This window comes from Limulus polyphemus, unplaced genomic scaffold (genome assembly GCF_000517525.1).
Source record: "Limulus polyphemus unplaced genomic scaffold, Limulus_polyphemus-2.1.2 Scaffold368, whole genome shotgun sequence".
Lineage (NCBI taxonomy): Eukaryota > Metazoa > Arthropoda > Merostomata > Xiphosura > Limulidae > Limulus > Limulus polyphemus.
Genome location: NW_013665978.1, coordinates 453,389 through 476,680, shown reverse-complemented (window position 1 = coordinate 476,680; position 23,292 = coordinate 453,389). Strand labels below are relative to the sequence as shown.

Here is a 23,292-nt window from a genome sequence, read left to right as displayed (position 1 = left end):
CATTTTGGTGCAATATTGAAATTAGCTTGAATTCTTCATAACCTCTGAATAGTGGGTGACCCAACGGGTCACAGGTGGGCTAGTAACCTTTAAAAATGGAAAAATTACTTCTTAATATTGAGAATTGGGAACCATGAAAATGAATACCTGTGAAAGTTTTGATTTTAATAAAGTTTTAATGTATGTTTAGTGACTTACTCATTTGATACAGTTGCTTATTTCATTTCACAACTATGAAGAGCATTCATGTTGTTAAGAGGCTGCCTCAAATATAATGTGATCAGTGCAGAAGTGAGACACACACACACACACACATACAGCTTTAATACTATTAGTTACATTAATTGTTAATAGGTGATGAAATCGGTACTATAAGACAATAATGAACTTAATATGAAATGAGCATTACAGTAGAATTGCCATTGCCGGTCCTAGTTGTCAACTTGATGTCATAACGGATAATGCCTGTGGTAATAGCACTCAAATGCATTGGGGATATCCCATCTATCAGACAGAATCCAAACAGTGATGTTAAACTAGCCAGCAAACATGGAAAATCAATTAAAGGTATGGAGTTAAGTGCTTACACCTACATCTCAACTCCTACTGCCTTTCACTGTCTGCAGTCAGTTCTTAAAGTAGAAAAGGAATCACCCTAAAATTTCTGTTACCCGAAACTATCAATTTCACCCTTACAAACAGATTTTAAAGAGAACTATCAATTCCACCCTTACAAACAGATTTTAAAGAGAACTATCAATTCCACCCTTACAAACATATTTCAAAGAGAACTATCAATTCCACCCTTACAAACAGATTTTAAAGAGAACTATCAATTCCACCCTTACAAACAGATTTTAAAGAGAACTATTAATGTAGGGTTTGTAGTTCTATCTAAGATCTTCAGAATGGTTGTGCAGTAAAATATGTTGAAACATGTTGAGCGTATGAATGTTTCCAGTTTCATCGGGTTGTTTTCTTTTATACTGTAAAGGAAGTAATTTAGTATTTTGTTTTAATTTTGAGACTGGGAACAATCTCATTTTTAGAATTATCTACAAAAGTGAGTTTTTAACATTGAGTGTTACACAAGCACCAATGAATTTTTAATACACATAGTCAGTTCATAATCATGGTAAACTATTTCTTCAGTATGGGATCGGTCCATTCCTATGCACATAGGGTTAACTCTTTCCAGGCTGGAGGGTATCACTGATATACCTTGAGTTTTACCTTCTGACTTTGAAAATAGTTAACCATATTTCATTAAACTTAGAATTAATTTACTAAATATGTAAATAGTATCTAGCTTCAGCTTAAGGAGATTCACATAACTTGATTTAGTTTTTCTAATCATTTTTATTATGTTGTGAAACACTTACAAAAAAATACACCCTTTTGTTTTACAGTTTCAATTTTTCTAAATGTTCAGCAATATGTTTCATAATCACACCCTCAACTCGCAAAGAAGCTGTTTGATAGCAGTACTTTTATTGGTTTTTTGCTCTGTAACTTTTGATTTTTTTAAAATTGATTTTCGATTAAATATGACTGAAAATAAAAATTCAAATGGTACAGTGTGAACTTTTAAGTATTAAGAAATGAAAAATATTTTAATGAGGAGCAGTTCTACAACTTATATGAATTAAACTTCATTGAATTTCATTTCAAATTATTAACTAAGTAATATTTTTATAATCAGTTAATATCAAATTAGTTAATTTTACAGGTTGCAAGTCAAACTCAATACAAGTCCATTTGAAACTAATTAGAATTTGATTTTTTGGGTGATCTACATAAGGTATCACCATTGAATGAAAGCATACATCCTGATTGATATTTGGTTCAGGGTGACATAATTTTGACAGCTTTCAAATTCATGTCTAGAAGGTCATGGAGTTACATACAGTCATGTTTACATGTGGAAGGGCCAAGCTTCAAACATTTTAACTTATAGATATGCAATTAGAATCTTTGTTATTGTGGACAAGTACAAGTTCTGTGTTTAAATATGCATAATTTTCAATAGAGACATATTGCGTTTTAAGGTGTATTATAATATCATTGAGGGTATTTTCCATATGTTAGTGTTAAACCTTTTTTTTTCTGCTCTTTACCTTTTGCTATTTTTTTTTAATTAATTTACAATTAAATATGACTAAGAAGAAGAATTCAAGATGATACAATGCTACTTATTTTGTAATTTAGTTTCAAGAATTTTGTTTTACGTTGAGCATTTTGATTAACAACATGTAATCAAGATCTTCTCCACTGCAGACAGACACATGAATATCCATAAAAGCTATTTGAGACACAGTGTTAGTGCTCTTTCAGATGTATAATGACATTGAAAATATTTTGTGTTGTGTTATTGTTAAATTGTTTAACTTTTTTTTTGCTCCGTAACTTTTGTTTTTTAAATTAATTTTCCATTAAATATGACTGAAAATAAAGATTCAAGATGGTACAATGTGAACTCTTTTGTATTATTAAATGGAAAAATATTTGAATGAAGACCAGTTCTACAACTTATATGAATTAAATTTTATTTAAAATTATTAACTAATGTAATATTTTTTAAGATCAGTTAAAATTGTCAAGTTAATTAACAATAATTTTACAAGTTGCAAATCAAACTCAGGACAGGTCAATTTTAAACTAATTAGAATTGTGTTTTTTGGTTGAGCTACATAAGTTATTATTACTTTCAAATGAAATCTAGTCTAGAATTATGTCTCTTTATAGCACTGATGAATATTCATGATCAATATGAAGGTGCTTCACTCATGTGCAAACAATTCAAAACAGAAAATCTGCATTTTAAATCAGTTAACAATATATTTGATCGTTGCCCCTTGGGTTCAATTTCATTGAAAGTATCAAAATAACACATACATACTAAATCACTGGTCTAGTTTATCGTAGGGCATGTAGGAAAGCATTCTATCTGACCAATATGTGGTTCAAGGTGACCTAGTATAAAAAGTTATGGAGTTACATACAACTATTTTTACACAATGTGCAAACAAGTGGTAGCGAAGTATTTGAATGCAACTCCTGAGAGACAAGTGGAAAATTTTTTACCCCATGCATTTTATAACATGGACAAAAATTGTAGTGCAATCACTGCATCACAGTACCTGTGAAATTCTAAACATTGTTAAAATGTGGTTCTGTTACATACCATTCCATAGCATCTTTATATTGGCTGCCAATTTGAATATTGAAAGTTTTTTAATATAACCTATTTGAGACTGTAATTACAATGTGTAACCAATGTTTCTACCTTAAATATTGCAAAGAGTAAATCCACTGAATACTAATGATAATCTTGTAACCCTTGTTTCAGGTTTGTTTGTTTGATAAAACTGCATTCTATATTTCTGGAGTTGGTGTCTGTTTACTTATTGTTAGGTTTATTAATATATGTTAAAGTAATATTTCTTTATTCCTGTCATTTTTGATAGAGCAGTTCTGCCATCTCCTGAATTAAAATTAGAATAAAGTAAGTCTCAAGCTGGCATTAGACTGAAAGAAATTAAAAATTTACTGGAAATAAACCTGGTTCAACTGGACAATTATTGAAATACACATGTTCTTTGTAAAATGAAGCTTGTTAACGATTATGAAGATTAACCACTTGTTTTACCTAGCATCCGGAGGGGCTACGAAGTCTACAAACAAGTGTGTGCTGCATGCCACAGTATGAAGTTCATTGCCTATCGTAACCTGGTAGGAGTATGTTTTACTGAAGAGGAAGCAAGAGCTGAAGCTGAAGAGGTAAGAAAAAGATTTAGTTATTTTTCATTATCACGTCAAATTGATTTTTACACCAGATAATGTTTACTGAGACTGTCACTATAACAGCTGTTTTTATAAGCTCAGTTAACTTCAATATAACTTCTTAATGTTCTGGTTTCACTTATTGCCCATTTTTGAAACTGAAAACACTTTAAATATGTACATGGTTCATCCAGCATAATGACATACTTCCATTTGTCATATTCCACATACCATTCATGCAGCTTTCAATAGCTATTCTTCCAGTTAGGCTATGTGCTTTAGGGAAAACTTGTAAACATGAATTGAGTCACTTTGTAGACATGAAAATTACCAAATTTATAGTTCCAAAAGAGTTTCTAACTTTAGCTGCAATGGATCACTGTGTTCGTAAGTTATTTCTGGTGACAAGCTATTGGACTTTATCCATTACCTCCAGCATGCTATTGGTAGCTGTTCATGAAGTAGTCTGTCTCTCCCTGCTGGAATCATGCTTTTCATTGCTTTACCAGTGTGGTTCGACACAATGCATCCCTTTCTACCAATGAATGCTTTTATAATAGAACTTGAATTTGAAAATACTGTGATGTAACCCACCCGGTAGGGGTTATTTTAGTTGACATCAGCACTCACAGATCACCACACATCAATTAGGTTACATCAAAATGATTAGAGGTTTTAATATGTGTAGTACAGGATGTGCAAATCATTACCATTGGTTCTGAACAACCTACAGTATTTGACTAGAGCTGGGCAATTAATGGAATTTAACAATCGATAATCATTAAGCTAATTAATCAGTTACGTTCAACTAGTGAGATTTAGATAGATGGAATAATTGAACAAGGTAATAACCAGAAACACTAATTTTGATTAGTTGATTATTTTTCGTGAGTTGTGACGCTAATTGATTAAGCTGAACAACCTTGAATTCATCAAAAATAATAATTGTAAATAATAATGGCAGTATTTTAATTACTTGAATAGTTGGAATAATTGGAAACACCAATTTTGATTGTAATCAGTCTAATCAATTCTCATATGTAATCGAGTTAATTGCCCAGCTCTGTGGTTGACCAGTGAGTAAAATGCTTGATAAGTGGGAAAATTTGTAAGTGAATTGGCAGTTATGTCATTATTAGGACTGACATAAGATGCACAAAACAATTAACACTGTTTACAGTGTTGATCCATTAGACCGATGGTGCTTTGGAGAAGTAATGTTTACTATATTTCTAAATTTACTATGTTTCTCCTCAAAGTATGTAAACTAAAGATTTGTCTGTCAATTACCTAAACCTTTACTGAGTCAGTTGGAATGAAAGGTGATTTTCATGCTAAGAATTAGAATACTTCTTTTTATCTTACAATTTTCATATTTAATTTGCATAACCTGTACATCCTTCTAAATGAATATCAAAAGGTCATTTTAAAGTGAAACTTTACTTCATTCACATCTAGTTTTATTCCTTTACAGCTGTACTTAGATCATCTCAGAGTATGCTAAAAACCATTTATCACAGCAGGACAGCTTTGTGTAAACAAACGATTGAGCTACAATTTAGTTACTTTTATAATTATGAATAAAAAATTGACTTAAAAAACACTATAAACTTAATTTTTGTGACAATGTTTGTTGTCCACTAAATAATTCTGTTTTATTTCAAATAAACATTTTAGAATGCAAAAAGTACATCAGACACGACAAAAAGATGCCCACAAATTATGGTAATGTAACTGGCTTTGTAATTAAGTTATAAATTGGTTTAAAAAATTTCATTAGCTGCTTAAAGCTGAACACCACTATTTCAAACAATGAAACTGACCAGTTTTCACTTCACTATATTAGTTTTTTGGGGCCATGCAAACAAAGTTCAGTAATTAGTCAGTATCAGTATTTATGAAAATCAATATATTTTTTAGTATGTTTCTTGACATTCTTCTTGAGATTTGGAATTTTTGATCAACGTGCATTGAATAAGCACAAAAATATTGTCATATTTTTTGGTTTTACTAAATATATTTTTTTGACATAGTTATTACTAAGTACACATATTTTTGAACAATTATAAATGATACAAATTTTAAAATTGGGAATTCAGAGTAACTACAATTAGAGGTGCTTCAAAGAGGTAAATAGCTTCACTTATGAGTCGACTACAATTCACATTCTGTGGCAGTTGCATTTGGTTTCATTTCTAGCAGCCCGGAATGGCCAGGTGGTTAGGGTGCTTGGCTCTCAATCTAAGGGTCGCGGGTTCAAATCTTCGTCCCACCAAACATGCTCGCCCTTTCAGCTGTGGGGGTGTTATAACGTGATGGTCAATCCCATTATTTGTTGGTAAAAGAGTAGCCCAAGAGTTAGTAGTGGGTGGTGATGACTAGCTGCCTTCCCTCTAGTCTCACATTTCTAAATTAGGGATGGCTAGCACAGATAGTCCTCATGTAGCTTTGTGCAAAATTAAAAAAACTAACAAACAAACACTTCTAGCATCCACTTTTTCAGTTGGGTGTTCAGCTAGAGACCACCTCTCTCCCTCCTGTTCCTCTCAGTCTATATCTAGCACAAAAGTCTTGGCTAGTGTAAATAATGATAAAATATTCTCCTTGGCCATTGTAATCTCTTTGAGTATTGAAAAAATTTTGCTAAATAACAACATTTGAAAATGGAAGAGCTAAAAAAACTTAATCAATTTCATTAAGTTTGGGAAATTGCAGAGGCCTGTTGCAGTTGTTTGGCTAAGTACCCATTGCTAGTAGTCTAGGGTATCGGTGGTATTAATATTCATTACACTGGACAACTGGAGAGTTGTTGCACTCTTCCACTCCTGATCAATTATGGTTTTATCCTAAAGTGAGAAGTCAAACTTTTAAAAGAAAAACTAGATCAAATGACTTACCAAATGAACAAAAACATGTCATGTTTGAAAGGAAAATACATGAGCAGATGAATGACAGCTTCCTTTTAAAAATCTCTTAATAGTGCTATGAACTATGTTTTGTTCATCAAGATTTGGGTCAGATTTTTTCAATTCTGCAAACTTCTTGACAGGTTTTTTGAGTTATACTGACTCAGTAGATACGTTGTCTGCTAGGTTATTCATATCTATTTCAGTTATTTTACTGGTTTATAAATGTGAAGACTGTAACTTGTAAAAGAGAAGTTGTTCAGACTGAAGAATGGTGTTAAATTCATTAAACTTTCCAATAACAACTTTCATGTAAGGGTTTTCAAAGATCATTAGCACTAGATCATTAGCATAGCATGGATCCTCGATGGCCAGAGTAGTACAGTAAAGTCTTAGTAGGTTCCACTGTCAATAACTCTCTTCACACACATCTGCAGTGACAGCCATCTCATTAGGGCAGATGAGAAATACTGTTTTTTTATTTGATAAAATCGCATTGATAAAACAGCTTCAGTCATTCCCTTCAGGTAATTTTTATGCATGTTATCACATTTCTCTAAGTTGGATAAATTCATAAACGTTTTTAGATGAATTCTATTATGAACTTAAGAGTCAGAAACTGTTTAGGTTTTTCTTTAACTTAAGAAATATGCAGTGTATTTATAATGATATATGTATATATAATACATATTTATTGGATTCTAAACTCAGGAATTGAGCATCTCTTTCACAATGTTTATGCAAATCAGGCATCTGATGGTTCATCATGTGATTTGGAATGCAACTAATTTGTCATCGCTTTATGCTCTTAGAGATTTTTAATAGAGGTGGTTTTACATCTTTACTGTTTGAGACATTTTACTTCAGTGTGAAGCATGGTCACCACAAACAGCATAAGGCAACTTAGCACCAATGTTTCAAGCTATTTCATTTGGTTAATTTCCCCCTTTTTTTAAGAAATGTGACAACATGTTTAGCACTGTGGAAGTGGACATTATCACTTATTAACACTGTCTTGATAGGTCTTCCGATGGTCAGGGGTCAAAGGGCATGGCGTCACATTTGTAGACTAACATTCAAAATTTTATTGAATGTATGTTAATAAGTTTGTTATCAAACTATAGATTATAATTCAAATTTTAGTATTATACATTAGTTAATTTCTTAATTTTAAAGTAAAAGCTGGAATATAAAACAACTACCTCCTATCTCTTTATATTTTCTGATATTTTATTATATTTAGTGAATCAATCAAGGTAGACCTGCCCACCTCTTACATTTTTGGAAATACATGCTTATGTACACCTACCTCACTCTCTGACTTGCATATAACCAATCAAAACCTCAGAATGTTTCCCATGTAGAGGTTGGTACAACCACTAATACTTACTTCACCCACAAAATACTTTCACCATGGCAATTTGCATCACATTCTTGTATGAAAATAGGGATAGATCTCGATATGAGTAAATGCCAGTTATCTGGCTGAAAAGTAAAGTAGCCCTTATTTGTAAGAATATTGCTGTATGTGTTATTGGTCTGATGGACATATCTTGGCTCTGTTGCTCATTTCTGGTAGTGGAGCACACCTCATTGGATGTCTGGCATACAGGTCAACCTTGTGAAGTATATTTCTCACCATCTGTACATTGAAACTGTATCCAGTTTTCACTGAAAATATTTGATGCAGTCTCAGAGCAAATTGTATGATTGTTATGGCCCAGAAGCAACAGATACTGGTCATCTGATTGTGCAATGGTTGATGGTCTTGCCTTGTCCAGATGTTTGAGATACTTTTAGCCAGTTTGGAACAGTGTGCTATTATTGGCTGGATTTCCATCTCTACTGGAGTGAAACACTCAAATATCTTATTTGAAGCCTAGCTGTGGTTCATGGACAATTTGGAGTACTTTAAACTGTGTAATTAAGTTGATAGTGACGATGAGACAAGGTTGAGTGAGACTACTATATATAGCTCAGATGAATGATTAATTGTATGTATGAAATCACATGGCTGGCCATTAGACACCTCACTTGCATGAAATTGAATTAGGGAGGGGGAGATTGGCATTATTTTATAACAGTGGTTTTACCTTGTCATAGCTGTAATGGTAGAAATCATAATTGTTCTTTAATGTTTTTTTTTGTCAGTGTACATCACAGTTGGACAGCACCAGTATTAACTTCAGCCAAGAAAGCTTCTTGACAAACATATTTTTACATACTTATATCACTCCAGAAAGTTTTTAAAAGTACTTATTTTTTAAATTATAGGTTCAAGTACTAGATGGTCCAGATGAAGAAGGAAAGATGTTTTTACGACCAGGAAAACTCTCGGACTATTTTCCAAATCCATATGAAAATGATGAAGCAGCAAAAGCTGCCAACAATGGTGCACTTCCTCCAGACCTTAGCTTTATCACCCTGGCTCGTCATGGTGGTGAGGTATGTTAATCGGTGTCAGTTTTCATAACACAGAATTTACTTATCGATTCATGATTGTATGTGGTGTTACAATTTTTTTAAATATCAGTAAATAATTAATTCCTAGAAATCATGATTAAATTGATTGTCATGAAATAATCAACTAATGACAATATTACCATTATGATTTCTCATTATTACTTTCAAGTAGTTCAGTTTAATCAGCTAGTGTCACAACTCACAGAAATACTCTGTTAATCAAAATTAGTGTTTCCAATTATTACCATTTTTGATTTACTAACTTTCCAAGTTTCAGACGTGGGTGATTGATTAGTTGAATGCAGTCAACTAATGAGCTTGACAATTAATCAATTAGATAGTTTCACTAATCGCTCAGCTCTAGACCATATCTGGTTTCATTTTACTGATAGGGCCACTGTTATGCCTTTTTTTTTTGCATTGGGCCACATTGACCTTAGTAACTAGTTGAATGGACAAAGAAAAAATCAAAAAGAAATGTAAAAGCAAATATACCAATTAAGTTGAAACAAGTTTAAAACTTATTACACGCATTAAATGAAACCTGCTGATTAACAATTTAAAATAAAAGCTCGCTTAAAAGTTTGCCATAGTAAAAAACATTTTCATTGTATGCCAGTTATTGGAAACTCTCAAGAAACTGGGTGCCTTGTTCTTTAAGTCCAAACAAAGATAAATTTCTGTAGAAAATTCACCTGAAGCTTTAAACTATTTCATCCAGTAGTTGCTTTTCACAATGCAATTTAATAAACCATACAATAGGTGCATTGGTTTGATGCACTTGGGCCTTAAAGAGTTAAAACTCAAAGATTTGTATTACAGATAGTTATTACTAGCAGGTCTTATCTTGCACCATATTTGACATTGAAATTTAACACCTATATCCAATTTCAGCCTTCTAAAACTGTAGAATGTATGTAGTAATTTTTTTACCTCTACATAATGAATATCTTTCCAGTTAATATATTTAGCTCTGTTGGTGTAAAGAATGGAAAGTTGTTTGTTTTTAGCAGTATGATTGTGTGCATCCCATTCATCCATTATTTATTTGTTTAGACCACATGATGAGAATAAAGTTTTGTTTTAGTACTTTGTTGCATCTCATATTTTTTCATATCTGTATCAATTTAAAACTTTTCCTGCATATTGAGAACAAGTAATACAGATTTAAACAAGAACTACTTAAAAATAAAAGTCTGAGTCTGTAGCTATCTGGGCTGACTTATATTTAAGTGTTTTTTTGTGTTATTACACAGTATGTCAAACCACAAGATAATAATTTGAAATAATGTTTAAAACTGATGAAGCTAAATGTAATTGCTATGTAAAATATAATTTTATATCATGTTTAACGATAAAATATTTTTGATATGTTACTTAATGAAATGTTGTACACTTTGAGCAAGCATAAAGTAGGCTTTCCTTTTATTAGACTTATTTACACTTACTTATGTAAAAACTATCTCCATAAATGTTTTTTGAGGAATTTCTTGTGTTGATTTAGTTGACTCATATTCAGTGTAAAAAAATATTAGAGAACGTTTGAAAAGTAATTTCACAATTTGTATTTTTTTATATTTCAATATGCTTAAATGTATTATTTCTTCTTTAATAGGACTACGTCTTTTCCCTATTGACTGGGTATTGTGACCCACCAGCAGGCGTAGAAATCCGAGAAGGACTCTATTACAATCCTTACTTTCCAGGGGGTGCTATTGGAATGGCACAAGCACTGTATAATGAGATCATTGAGTATAATGATGGAACCCCAGCCACAACAAGCCAGTTGGCCAAGGATGTTTCTACTTTTCTGAAGTGGGCTGCTGAACCAGAGCATGATGACAGGAAAAAAATGGCTATTAAGGTATCATAAATCCAATGTTCTGAGCAGTGATTCTAACTGTTCATAAACTAACTAAAAGGTTCCTAATTGTAATTATAACTGTTTATATACTGGCCAGAAGGCTCTGAGAATTGAATGATAATGGCTGGCATTGGGTGATTTTAAAGTTTTATTTAGAAGATGGGACAATTTAGGTAAACCAACAAGTCCCTTGTTATCCTTAAATTAAATGTACATTTATGTATGTATAATTATGACTATTCATAGCCACTGGCTCAACAGTAAGTCTGAGGGCTCACGTTGCTAAAAACTGGGTTTTGATATTCGTGGTGAGCACAGCACAGATAGTTCATTGTAGCTTTGATCTTGATAAGAAACAAAAGACTGTTTATAGGCTTAGTAGATGATTATCACTACTAATTTTGATCATATTGTGGCTGAATCAATTAGGAAACTTTTTTTTTTACTACTAAATTCAGAAATTTTACTTACCAAAAAGTATTGGTGTAACTTGTATAAATGGTTTACTGCAGATCCAGTAACACATGCAGTGTTTTTCAAGAGTGGTATTATTTTGTGCTTTGTGAAAAGTTTTTTTTTCTTTTCAAATGGACATGACACAGCTGCATCTCAGAGGTTTGCATGTTGAGTTAGAAGGTTCTGAGTAGAAATTACATCATTTTGATAAATTTTAACTGAATGATTTTAAATCTGTTCATTTTGGGTGTAAGGCATTGCATGTAGAGTTACAGTGGTTAGGTAAAAGCAGAAATAATTTTACAAAATGGTTTGTTTTATACACTTTTTTCAGGCAAAGGCTGTCCTTAAATATTGTTATAAGCTATATTTTTAATGTAATTTAGATGTTAGCTAGATGGCACATGATATTAAATTTCAGGGTAAATGTAAATTTAAGATTTAGTGAAGCAACAAGAAGACTTGTTTTTGGCATCAGAGTGAATCAATCACTGTGTTTTCATTTAAGCCATGAAGTTATGCTTGTAAGTTTATTTTTATGTTAGTGTATTAATGTGTTTTCATTTAGGCCATGAAGTTGTGCTAGTAAGTTTATTTTTATGTTAGTATAGTGCAGTTAGCATCATTTGTAAACATTGACTACAAGTTTCCAAGGTGTTCAAGCTTTGAATCATCTTCACCACATAATTAGAAAGAACCTACCAACAAAAGAACAGCATTATAACAATTATATAAAATATTTTTGTATATTTTATAAATTAATATATATAAAGTATCACTATGGTATTTACAAACTGCAGAATACCTCAATTAAATAAATTGGAAAAAAAGGATTTCTACAAGGGATGGTGGAAGCAGTTAAAAGCATTTTTATTTAATTTTACTGTAATTTTTTAAAAACTGACAGTTTTTTAATTCTCTAGTAATAATGTTATTTTTATTTACATACAGTCTAAATACAAGCAACTAGATCACGTGAACAGGGAAAAAGTTCACAAACCAAATTTGCAAACTTTATTATTACATGGTGTATTTTAATGTACTTAATTCTTATATCAGCAATCATAATTAGTTACTACAGTATGTAATGTAATTAAATAATTATCCATGTTAATATCAAGATGGCCTTATGTGAAATCCTAATAAACAGTAAATGACAACATTTAAAATTGCACAATATAAAATCTTTATTGAAGGCACTAGGCCTTCTCTGAATGCTTCTACATGTTTCAGTGAGTCACAGACCCACCATCATCAGTAAAACACTGTTCCTATGTGACCCACCGAAACATGTAGAAGGATTTAGAAAAGGCCAGGTGCCTTCAATAAAGGTTTTGTATTGTGTAATTGTAAATGTTGTGTCATCTAGTTTTTATTCATTAATTATCCACATCTTTAAGAGAGCTTACTGTATTTACATTTTTCAAATACATAATGCTGACTGATTATAGTGCATGTAATTATGAATAATTTGGATGATGGAGTTCACTACAGAAAATTTACGCTCTTGATGAAGGAGTAAAGCCCAAATGTGAGCACATAAAAAGAAAAAAAATACTTTGAAAGATTTTTCTGAAGTTCACAGTTGTTTCATTTATTCATAAGCCTATTGTAAGGTGTAATTTTTTTTATGCATCTATATATGGATTTCAGTGAATATTTTAATGTTTGACACTACAGTTGCCAGGAAAATAGTTGATATGTAGGACTGAAGTTTGTGTTTTATAATAACATAGGTTACTGTTAATCAAAAATATTGAAAATCTTTACCATTAAGGACTGGTTTTAATAAGGTTAATTATATGTTTTTTCGCTTTGGCAGTACTAATGTACAAGGTGTTTTGTGCATGGTTTTCTGTATTAGATCATCTGGTTCTGAAAATCATTTAAGGACTTTGTTTGCTATGAAACAAAATTAATTTTTCTTTCATAATCTTTCAGGCACTGATGATTTTCTCCATGCTGACAGCCGTAGCATATTACTACAAACGCCACCGATGGTCTGTCCTGAAGTCTCGCAAAATTGTCTTTAAGCCTGGCAACAAATAACGTTTCTTTTCTTTAAAAAAGAAAAACTAGTAAGTTAAAATGTACTACCACCTCATGAGAAAAATGGTTTTTGTGAAAACAGCCAATAATGTGGGTTAATTCAAAACTAGCCTGTAGTCTGGTTTGTAGCCATAATAGAACATTATTTAAATTTCTTATTGTTCATTTTCATCATACAAGATTTTGGTGTTCTTCTGTGGTCACCAAAGTAAATTTACTACAGTGTACTCAGAATCAGAGAAACTTAAAATATTGTTGTCTATGAACAACAAAATTAGGCTATGGATGATTTATATGAATTATTACACACTATGCATTGTATTCAGAATTTGGCAATGATTTTTCAGGTAGGTTTTCATAGTAACAACTTATCCAAATTGATACTTTTTAAAGAAATGTTTCTGTTAACAACCACTGTAATAAATATTTGTTAACTGTCACATTTTACAACACTAGATGTTAGGTTTCCAAATAAAAGGTAGTTGTTTCTTGAAAGTGTATTGCTACTTTTCTCTCAGTGATAAGATTTCACAGTTTCTTTAACTCATGGAGTTACCAAAACAGTTGCTCTTATATTTACGTATCATTAAGCAATGGAAGTGAAAGGGAATCGAAACACTATAACAAGAGGTAGGCTGTAATAATAACGTTTGTTATGAATTATACATATGTTAAACACATAACCAACAGCTGCTTTAATAAACAGTATGACTGAAGAACTTGAAAGAAAAAAAGATACAAAAAATATTTGATGATGTCTACTTTATCTTGTGACAAGTACTTATTTGTATATATGTTTTTTTATCATTAAATGGGAACTGCTGCAGGACTTCACCTTAGTAAAACTACAGCTATAATTTAATAAGAAAGTACTGTATGAGGGACAGGAGAAAGCACAAAACTTCAAAGTATTGGTTTCTTTCTGTTTTGGTGTGTCAGCAAAACAAAAATACCTTGGGTAAAGAAAATGCAATGTAGCCTCCTAATTGGTGTACCACATAACTGATAACATGGAACCAAATTATTTGTTAAACTGATGAAAGTTATGCATTAGAGTTACAAATAAAGCAGTACACCAATTGCAAAAATTATCCACCACAACTATCTGAATGTGAGAACAGAATTCAAAACTAACATTAATTAGAAGGATAAAAATTAACTGCTCCACTATTAAACATAGACAGTACAGCTGGGTGATTAACTCAGTTACTTACGAGCATCAATTAATGTCATCTAAAATAATTAGTCACAAATTAATGTCACAAAAATGATGAAGTAATCATAATTGTTTCCAATTATTGCTATTTTCAGTTATTTCAACTACTGAAGTCTTGTGAAAATAATTCCGTAGTTGAATGATAATTCATTAATGAACCCAGTGATTAGCAAATTACATTAATTGCTCATCTACAATGGGCAGCACATAAAACTGTTAAAAAATAATATTAAAGAGGGCTCCTTAAAACATGTTATATTTCTAAACATACTAAGAAACTTATCTTGAACAAAATTAAAATTTTACTTAAAACTTGCAAGTCACATAACTCCAAACAAGAATGAAACAATAGATTTAGAGATAGGAACTATCAGCTTTGTACAAAAAACACGGTGACAGAACACAAACTGTTAGTATATTAACCCTTTTGCTATGAGTAGATCAAAATGCACAGGCTACAATCTTTTACAGAGTTACATTTAAAATTTAATTAAACTACTTTAATTTCAATGTATATGAATAAAATCGGCATCAAAACCTAGTTGTTAAATCAATTTTTTGTATTATTTAAGTTCTTAAGTGTCTAAGAAAATATTTTTTAAAAAATCCTCTATCTACCCAGTACAAGAATTGTGACATTTCTTTTATAGGTCTTCCCCCTTCTCTATTTACCACCCCACTCTGAAGTATGAAATGAATAAAAACCCTATAACTCGAAGGCTTTTGAAAAGTGGACCTCTCTTCTTCAGGAGCAAACTGAAGAAGAAAGGTCTACCTTTCAAAAGTGCTTGGGTTATAGGTTTTTTTTTCATTTCTATCAAGACTTCTTGAACCTATGTGTTTTTCTGACATCATGAATGTAGCACTCTGAAGTATGTAATTACTAAGGCAAAGTCTAATTTTATAGCCTTAAATCTTATTTATTTATAGTTATAAACTAGAAAATCAGACCCACTTTACCACGCCCACCTATCACATTCTCTCGTTCACAAATTGCCAATGATTCTCTGACATTTTATACTACATCATTTGTAACCAATAGAAAGGCAGAATTCTAATGTACTGAATGATTTATAATTTTACATTGTTTTTGGTCAATTTCATCTTCAATTTTAAAGTTTGTGTTGTGGCATTCAGATGAAGCAACTTGGGGAATTTTTTAAGGCTCTTAAGTTTTAGTTAGAAAGCCAGTTAAATTATAATATTTATAGGACATTGTTTGCATTGTGTGTATTATTATTATTATTGTGTTTTTAGTAAGTAAATAAAAATTTAGTATACTAGTTCCATCAGTATATAAAAGTAGGCTTAAATTTCAGCGACTGGGAGCAAAAAAAGAGGTCACAGGTGATATATTTCTTGTTTTTATGTATATTCTATATTTATTAATATAAAAGTGACTAAAATGTAAAAATTAGAAACTTATTAGGTTAGATTAGGTATGATAATAAAATATATATATATAAATTATTCACAAGATATGCTCATGAATCACGTCATTCAATAAGGTAATGTGAGTTATGTGTTCACCGAGTGATTTGCAATTTGCGTGGTTGGAAGTATTAATTAGACACAGTTCAAAGGGCAGTAAAATTAAGTTTAAACAGATGTAGACTGTTATAACCTTTAAGCTATTTAGGATAAACCGTTGTAGTTTCCAGTTACAATTTGCAGTCATTCTATAAAGAAAAAAAGGGTAGCTTAGATATATTTTGTATTCAAATCAACCAAGTCAGTATAAAGTTTGGGTAGAGAAAATAACAGACAAGTATAAAGTTTTACTGAAAATAAATATTTGATATATATTTAGGATGTTTTAGAGGTTATGCAAATAAAATTTTAAATTTTGTCAGATGAAGAAAATATTTTTAAACTTAACATGAAAATCACTTTATATGTGGAGAAGTGAACCCTCTGACTCCATATATATTCACAGACAAATCTTTAGTAAAAGTAAAAAGACTTGTAATGTTTACTTGACAAATTTTGTGATGATACACAAAGCATATTCAAAGTTATATTATGGAAATTATGATGTTTACTTTCTGGTTACAAGGTCAGTCACTTTGGTCGATCTCATATGGAAAGAGTTGTATATTTTACTTATTACTACTTCCAAGCTAATTATATAATGTGTCAGACAGTTTGTGTTTCGTATCTCCTTATATTTTACTTATTACTACTTCCAAGCTAATTATATAATGTGTCAAACAGTTTGTGTTTCGTATCTCCTTATACTTTACTTATTACTACTTCCAAGCTAATTATATAATGTGTCAAACAGTTTGTGTTTCGTATCTCCTTATATTTTACTTATTACTACTTCCAAGCTAATTATATAATGTGTCAGACAGTTTGTGTTTCGTATCTCCTTATATTATGTGTCAGACAGTTTGTGTTTTGTATCTCCTAACACTTTGTGCTAGGTACAAGTTTTCCATTGTATTCTAGCTTTATTCATTTTTGCTTTAGCCACAGCAGCTGCCTTTTAAGTTTCTCTCCTTAGTAACAGTTGCTAACTTTGTATTTACTTCATTTATAAGTCTCTCAGCTGTTTTTTGAATATCCTTTTCTTGTTTTATCAGCCTTTTTTGTTTGACGTGTTCAGTTGCAAATGCATGCACAGGCACATATAATTACACTTACTACTTGTCGCACACGTGAAAGGTTGTATTCAGTCACACGTCACATTATAATTTTAAATACTGCTTAAGAAAGCAAAAATGTATCTATGAAAATGTGTTGAGAAACATGTGATATTGTTTGTGAAGCAAATGGAGAAAATGGCAGCCAAATGCAAAAACTTGAAAACATTTCAAGATTATGTTAAATTGAAGATTATTGGACTAACATGTTAACAGACAGGTGCCTTTCAGTGATGCATAAAAAAATGGAGTCAGTTTTAATCATTGGTGCAAATGACAACAACTGAAATGTAAGAGAGAGAAATGTTGAGAAATGAAGAAAAACTAAAAGTGCAGAACTGCCAAGAAAAGTTACAACCTTAGAATCTGAAGAGGAAAAAGATCATTGTCAAGAAATTTATGCTGTCAGCTCAGACAATTCTTACAAGGATCTTATAGAAAGTGAAGAAGAAAATCAAAATTAAAACAAACCTTTTGAATATAATAGTGTTGTGTAACTTTTTTTTTATACTTTTGGTAAAATCAATAACTAATTGTATAATGTAAATATTTTTCATGGTAAACAGTGTCTTACCATTTCCCTGTCATAATGCATCACTTCATTTAGTTAATATTACAAATCTATTGTACACAAAAAGCCAAGTTTTTGATAATGTATTTGTAATACAGATTCACCTGTGAGTTTTTGAAGCTTTTCCCGAGTCACTCTCAGTGAAAAATGATTTATCATCTTACAGTTTTTATATTTTTCATATCCTCTAGAACCTCCTAAATGAATATCAAATTTGTTTTTTGGTAAAACTGTATTTTATCTGCTTTTTTTTCGACCCCAACACACTGTAGAGAAATCATCAGTGAAATGAAAAGATTAAAAATACCAATTTTTCTTCTAAACTGACTGCAGTATTAATCAGAAGGTCCCAAGTTATTTATCTTAACAGTTTCAACTGTAAACCTTTTCACAGTTTTGTTTTAATTTTATGGTTGTATTGTTTCATTCATCAAAAGCAATAAATCGTAAAAGGAGCACATTAGCTATTTCCCATAGAACTAACATAAACAACACCCGATCTAGTATTATTTCACAACAGTGCTCCAGCTAATATAATTTTAGATATTTTATTCTAATGAAGTTTTGTTAGTTTAAACTGAAACATTTATAAATTTTAGTTGTGTTTGTTAGAAATTATATAACAATACATAAAAAAGGATTTTCTAGTACTTGAGCAAAAATATTTAATATTTTCCCCTAAGCCTTGTTGAGTCTCACAAATATTATTGTTAAAAAAAAAACTAACGTAGCTTTCAAATATGCATTTTCAAACAAAAAATAAATCAGTAACTACAAAATAATCTCAAAATTACCATAATTTATCCCACTTGCTAAGTATGCTACAAATAGGTAAAAAAATTCTGTAAGATTTACATAATGGAAAATATGCTTTTTTTATTGGCTATAAAAATATTCATCAACCGTGCAAAGTTAATTTACAAATAATATTCAAATTCAAAAAATGAAAGGGGCTTCTCTGGTAGGTTTGACAAATTTGTTGATATCTCAACAAATAAAGATAGGAGGTTCAGGTTTTAGATTCTTGTTTGTAATTTTGGAGGTAATGGGGCACAAACCATGAAACCTGGCTTCCATAGTTGAAAGGAGAGGTTGCTGTCACAGTGAATTTGATATGGAATAAACTTGTGTATGAAACAAACTTTGAGATGAAAAAGTACAGTTATTAAAATCTGTGTTATGTAACGTTATCCTCTTCTGTGGGCACGACATATATGAAACAAAACTGTGATCAAATGCACTAAGGTTGCCACAAAAAATTAAATCGTAGACTATTTCTTAAACAATCAGACTGAATTTATACACAAACACCATATAACAATGAAATTGTTTACCATTAGGAAACATAGTTAAATATTTGTACTTATTTTGTTGAACTTGTACCTACTTATTCACATACATTTATAAACATGCTTACCCAGTACATTTAGTTACATGAAACAGCATAAATTATTCAAAATAAATCAACCTATTTTTACAGTACAAGAAATGGTTTTATTAAATCCTAGTTCATTTTAATGTCACACTTGCTGTTAAAACTCGTTTTTAATGTCTTATATTCCTTGTTCTATACCTGTTATATTGATTTAAAAAAAAGTAGATTGAACCAGTCTCAAAATCTAAAAGATAGGAAAAAATATTTATAATAAATATGCCACAAACCACATTCCAGTTCATGTTTTGATTATATACAGAATAGCTACATTGCAATTGAGTTTTATAACAGCATTAACTTCTGACAGCAAGGATCTCTTTAAATGAGAAGTGAAATTATAATCACATATTGAAGCTTCACTCAAACTTAGCTATATTGTCTTGGACTTTGAAAGTCAAGGATGCTGAAGTTATTTTAGTCCACTATGTTGATAAGTATAGCAGAAGATATACTACAGTTATCACAATATAGTGTTAAACATTCATCGATTTAAGTTAAGGAACCACAACATACTGACATTAAAGAACACTATGCTGTTGAGTATTGTATCAAAAAACAAAAGACTGCAATGTAAATTCATTTAAAACAAAACAAGAATGGTAGCAAAATAAACAATAAAATAATTCTAAGATGAAGAGTTATGTTTCATTTGGTCTCTACATGCAATTAAAGACATCATTTTTCCACACAATATATATACATATTTAAAAACCATGAAAATATACAAACTTTTATACCAATAGTAACTGTTACAGTTGTCAAAAAGAGTTTGGAATTTCATAATGTCACAAATTATCTAGGACCTTGGAACTGAGATGTGCAAGAGTCAAAAGACAAAGGCTAGGATTTCACAAAATTATTTGCTCCAATAGTTATACTTCAGTAGTGTTAAGCACAACTTTGGTCTTTTGTTTCAAAATAAATTTCTTTCAACCTTTATTCTTGGAACTAAGTGACCTTTCACCATTGCTGATAAATTAAATCAAACAATAAACTTTTTTTTTTAAAGTTTGTAGTGCACTCTAGAATATCAACATCATTACCAGGAAAATTAACTTTTAAGACACCTGACTACTTTCAATTATAATTTAGTGAATGATAAATTAACTAATTTTACTGTTGTGCTGTTTTTGTGTTGAGTTAACTGTAATACTAACATCATTGATTTTTTTTTCTAATGAAACTGATTTTTAAATAAAACCATTTAAAAATTAAAATTTCAGTTTTAATCAGAGAGTTTGTGTAATTTTAAAATTTCATAAACACAGTTGTTCCAATAGATCATCAGAAATATTGGTCAGTGAGATTCCCCAAGTTCTACCATTACAAAGACGAGCAAGTTCAAGGCCCTTCAAGAGTTGCTCCTCAAAATCTTGTATTTTAACAGTACATAACATTTAGCAACTGTTTACTTATTGTACAGAAGATCGGTACTCAAAATTTCTGTTACTCTTCATAGTTCTTAAAAATAATTTAAATAAAACATTACTTTTTATTTTATTTTTCAAGATAATTTTTTCCAACAAACTTCAGAAATTATTAGTTTAATTGCTAATTTAAGTTTTCATTTGGCCATACACATTTAGAACACAACTTGAAAGCCCTTCTTCAATGAGATTCAACTGAAACTGTTGTGAATTTTTGCTTCTAGCTCCTAAAGTTCACTCAATGTTTCTCTTTAGTGTGCTTCAGCGCATGTCGTTTTAAATCTCCACTTCGTATAAATGTTTTGCTACATACCTCACATCTAAATGGTTTCTCTCCAGAATGTAGCAAATAATGTTCTCTTAGATTAACACGCCTTCGAAAACTTTTCGCACATATAATACAAGTAAATGGTTTTTCTTTCATATGTATTAACATATGTTGTCTAACATTCCCACTGGATCTAAACTTTTCACCACATACATCACATGGAAATGCTCTCTCTGCAGTGTGCAAAGCCTGATGTACTTTTAAATGGTGTCTTCTTTTAAAATTTTTCCCACACACATTACAAGTAAATGGTTTTTCTCCACTATGCTCACTTTCATGTAATTTTAAATGATGACTCCTGCTAAAGTTTTTCCCACAAGTATTACAAACAAATGGTTTTTCTCCTGTATGTTGAACCTTGTGTTGTTCTAGATGTCCACTTGTCCTAAAATTTTTTCCACACATATCACATGGAAAAGGTTTCTCTCCAGTGTGCAGAATCTGATGTAACTTTAAATGATGACTCATTCTAAAACATTTTCCACATGTTGTACAAGTAAATGGTTTTTCTCCAGTGTGAAGTAACTGATGTCTCTTCAGGACTTCAGTACGTGCAAACTGTTTCCCACACAAATCACAACAAAAAGGTTTTTCTCCAGTGTGTACAATCTCATGACGTTTCAAGTGATGACTCCTTTTAAAACTTTTCCCACAAACATCACAACTAAACGACATTTTTCTTGCAAAAGATGATTTAAGACCATGATTTTTTACTGGTCCATTTTCTGTAGAATTGCTACATGTTTTGACTTGTATCTGCTTTTTACATGAACCAAATACATTTTCTTTTTGAATTTCTTCAAGTTCTGTAGAACTTTCTTCAACATTTTCAGAACCTGCAACGAAATATTATTACACTTAACCAGTCATCAGAATACTAGATAAGGTTCTCAATTCTGAAGTTTGATAATGTTACAAATATCATTAGGAAAAAACCAACTAAATTTCAGTATTTTGATATATTGAAAAGTAAGCACACAAAAACGAAAATGATTTCAAGCTAAAATTACTTGAAAAATTGAAATTCAAAAGCCCATGCTAATTCATATAATTTGTTTGAAAAAAGAACAGAAGAACATTCACTGTTCTGCATTTGAATTTCCTAACAGTTGAAAAACAAACTTTCCTTTCATTATGTAATGAATAATTGTACAAAACAAATTTTTAAAAAATCTTTGTTATGTATAATAAATACTGCCTTATAATAATTTTAATTAATAGAAAATGTATTGAAGTTTTTAATTTTTTTGGTATCAGATAAACTGACACAGGAAAAAGCTTGTTATGTATGAATATTAATGAAATGTAATTTTTAGATCAAGTTGTAAGAAGGGATGTTACTTGTTCTTGAAATGCTTGATGAATATCTTGTTAGAATATTTATATACTAGATCAACTATTTTCATTATGAAGACTAAATTATTATACACTATATATACATATCTGTATTCGTTGAAATGACTTATTCCACAATATTACAAAACTAAAAAGAATATTTAATTCAGAATATACATACACATACACACACCTATATAGACGTCAAACCTCTGGGTAAGTTATCCAGTCTACATATACATATGTAATGCAATCAAACCAATACACATGACAGCCTGATATTTCAAACACCACTTCTTTTTTTTTTTCCATTACCTTTGTAAACAGCTGTGGAATTATTTCACCCATACACAGCTTTTTCATCTTGTATCAATAAAACTTTGCATTAAATAAATATTCTAATTCCAGCAAAAAATTATCATGCAAGTTAGATAATGTTATAAACATGGGAGTAAATATCTGAATATTTTAACTTACAAGTTTATAACTCAGTCACGTGTTTGTATATCAGTTTCAAAATGGATTAGCCTATAGATGATAAATAGATAACTGGTCTTAATCATTTTTTGGCATAGTCCTTTTTTTTAATTTTAATAATTGAATATCAGAACCACACTAGACCTGTGGTAGTACATCTGTAATTTACAGTGTAATTCAAACTCAAAATCTGGTAGTTCCAGGTATTGGGCTAGTGATTTTTACACCTCTGTATCTACTGGCGAGATCTGAAGATTGTGGATATTGGAATAAAGAGTAATATCATATTAAAAATTATATATGTTTTGGTAAAGTGGATAACTTTTTATGGTGCTTC

The 23,292-nt window shown here is 30.6% G+C and overlaps 2 protein-coding genes across 7 annotated transcripts in view; one reads left to right on the top strand and one right to left on the bottom strand.

Moving 5' to 3' along the window:
• LOC106457746 (cytochrome c1, heme protein, mitochondrial-like) overlaps window positions 1-14,016 on the top strand; it is a 31,594-nt gene extending 17,578 nt beyond the window's left edge. Inside the window, exons 4-7 of the mRNA XM_013917192.2 lie at window positions 3,654-3,780; window positions 8,964-9,134; window positions 10,768-11,016; window positions 13,414-14,016. Of these exons, the coding sequence (XP_013772646.1) occupies window positions 3,654-3,780; window positions 8,964-9,134; window positions 10,768-11,016; window positions 13,414-13,521 (655 nt within the window). The 3' untranslated portion in view covers window positions 13,522-14,016. The remainder of the gene's footprint in view (window positions 1-3,653; window positions 3,781-8,963; window positions 9,135-10,767; window positions 11,017-13,413) is intronic.
• Window positions 14,017-18,604: 4,588 nt separating this feature from the next.
• Window positions 18,605-23,292, bottom strand: part of LOC106457743 (gastrula zinc finger protein xLCGF3.1-like) — a 19,347-nt gene continuing 14,659 nt past the window's right edge. For all 6 annotated transcript variants that reach the window (XM_022383763.1, XM_022383765.1, XM_022383764.1 and 3 more), the window contains exon 4: window positions 18,605-21,979. In XM_022383763.1, coding sequence (XP_022239471.1) covers window positions 21,054-21,979 — 926 coding nt within the window. In that variant the 3' untranslated portion in view covers window positions 18,605-21,053. The remainder of the gene's footprint in view (window positions 21,980-23,292) is intronic.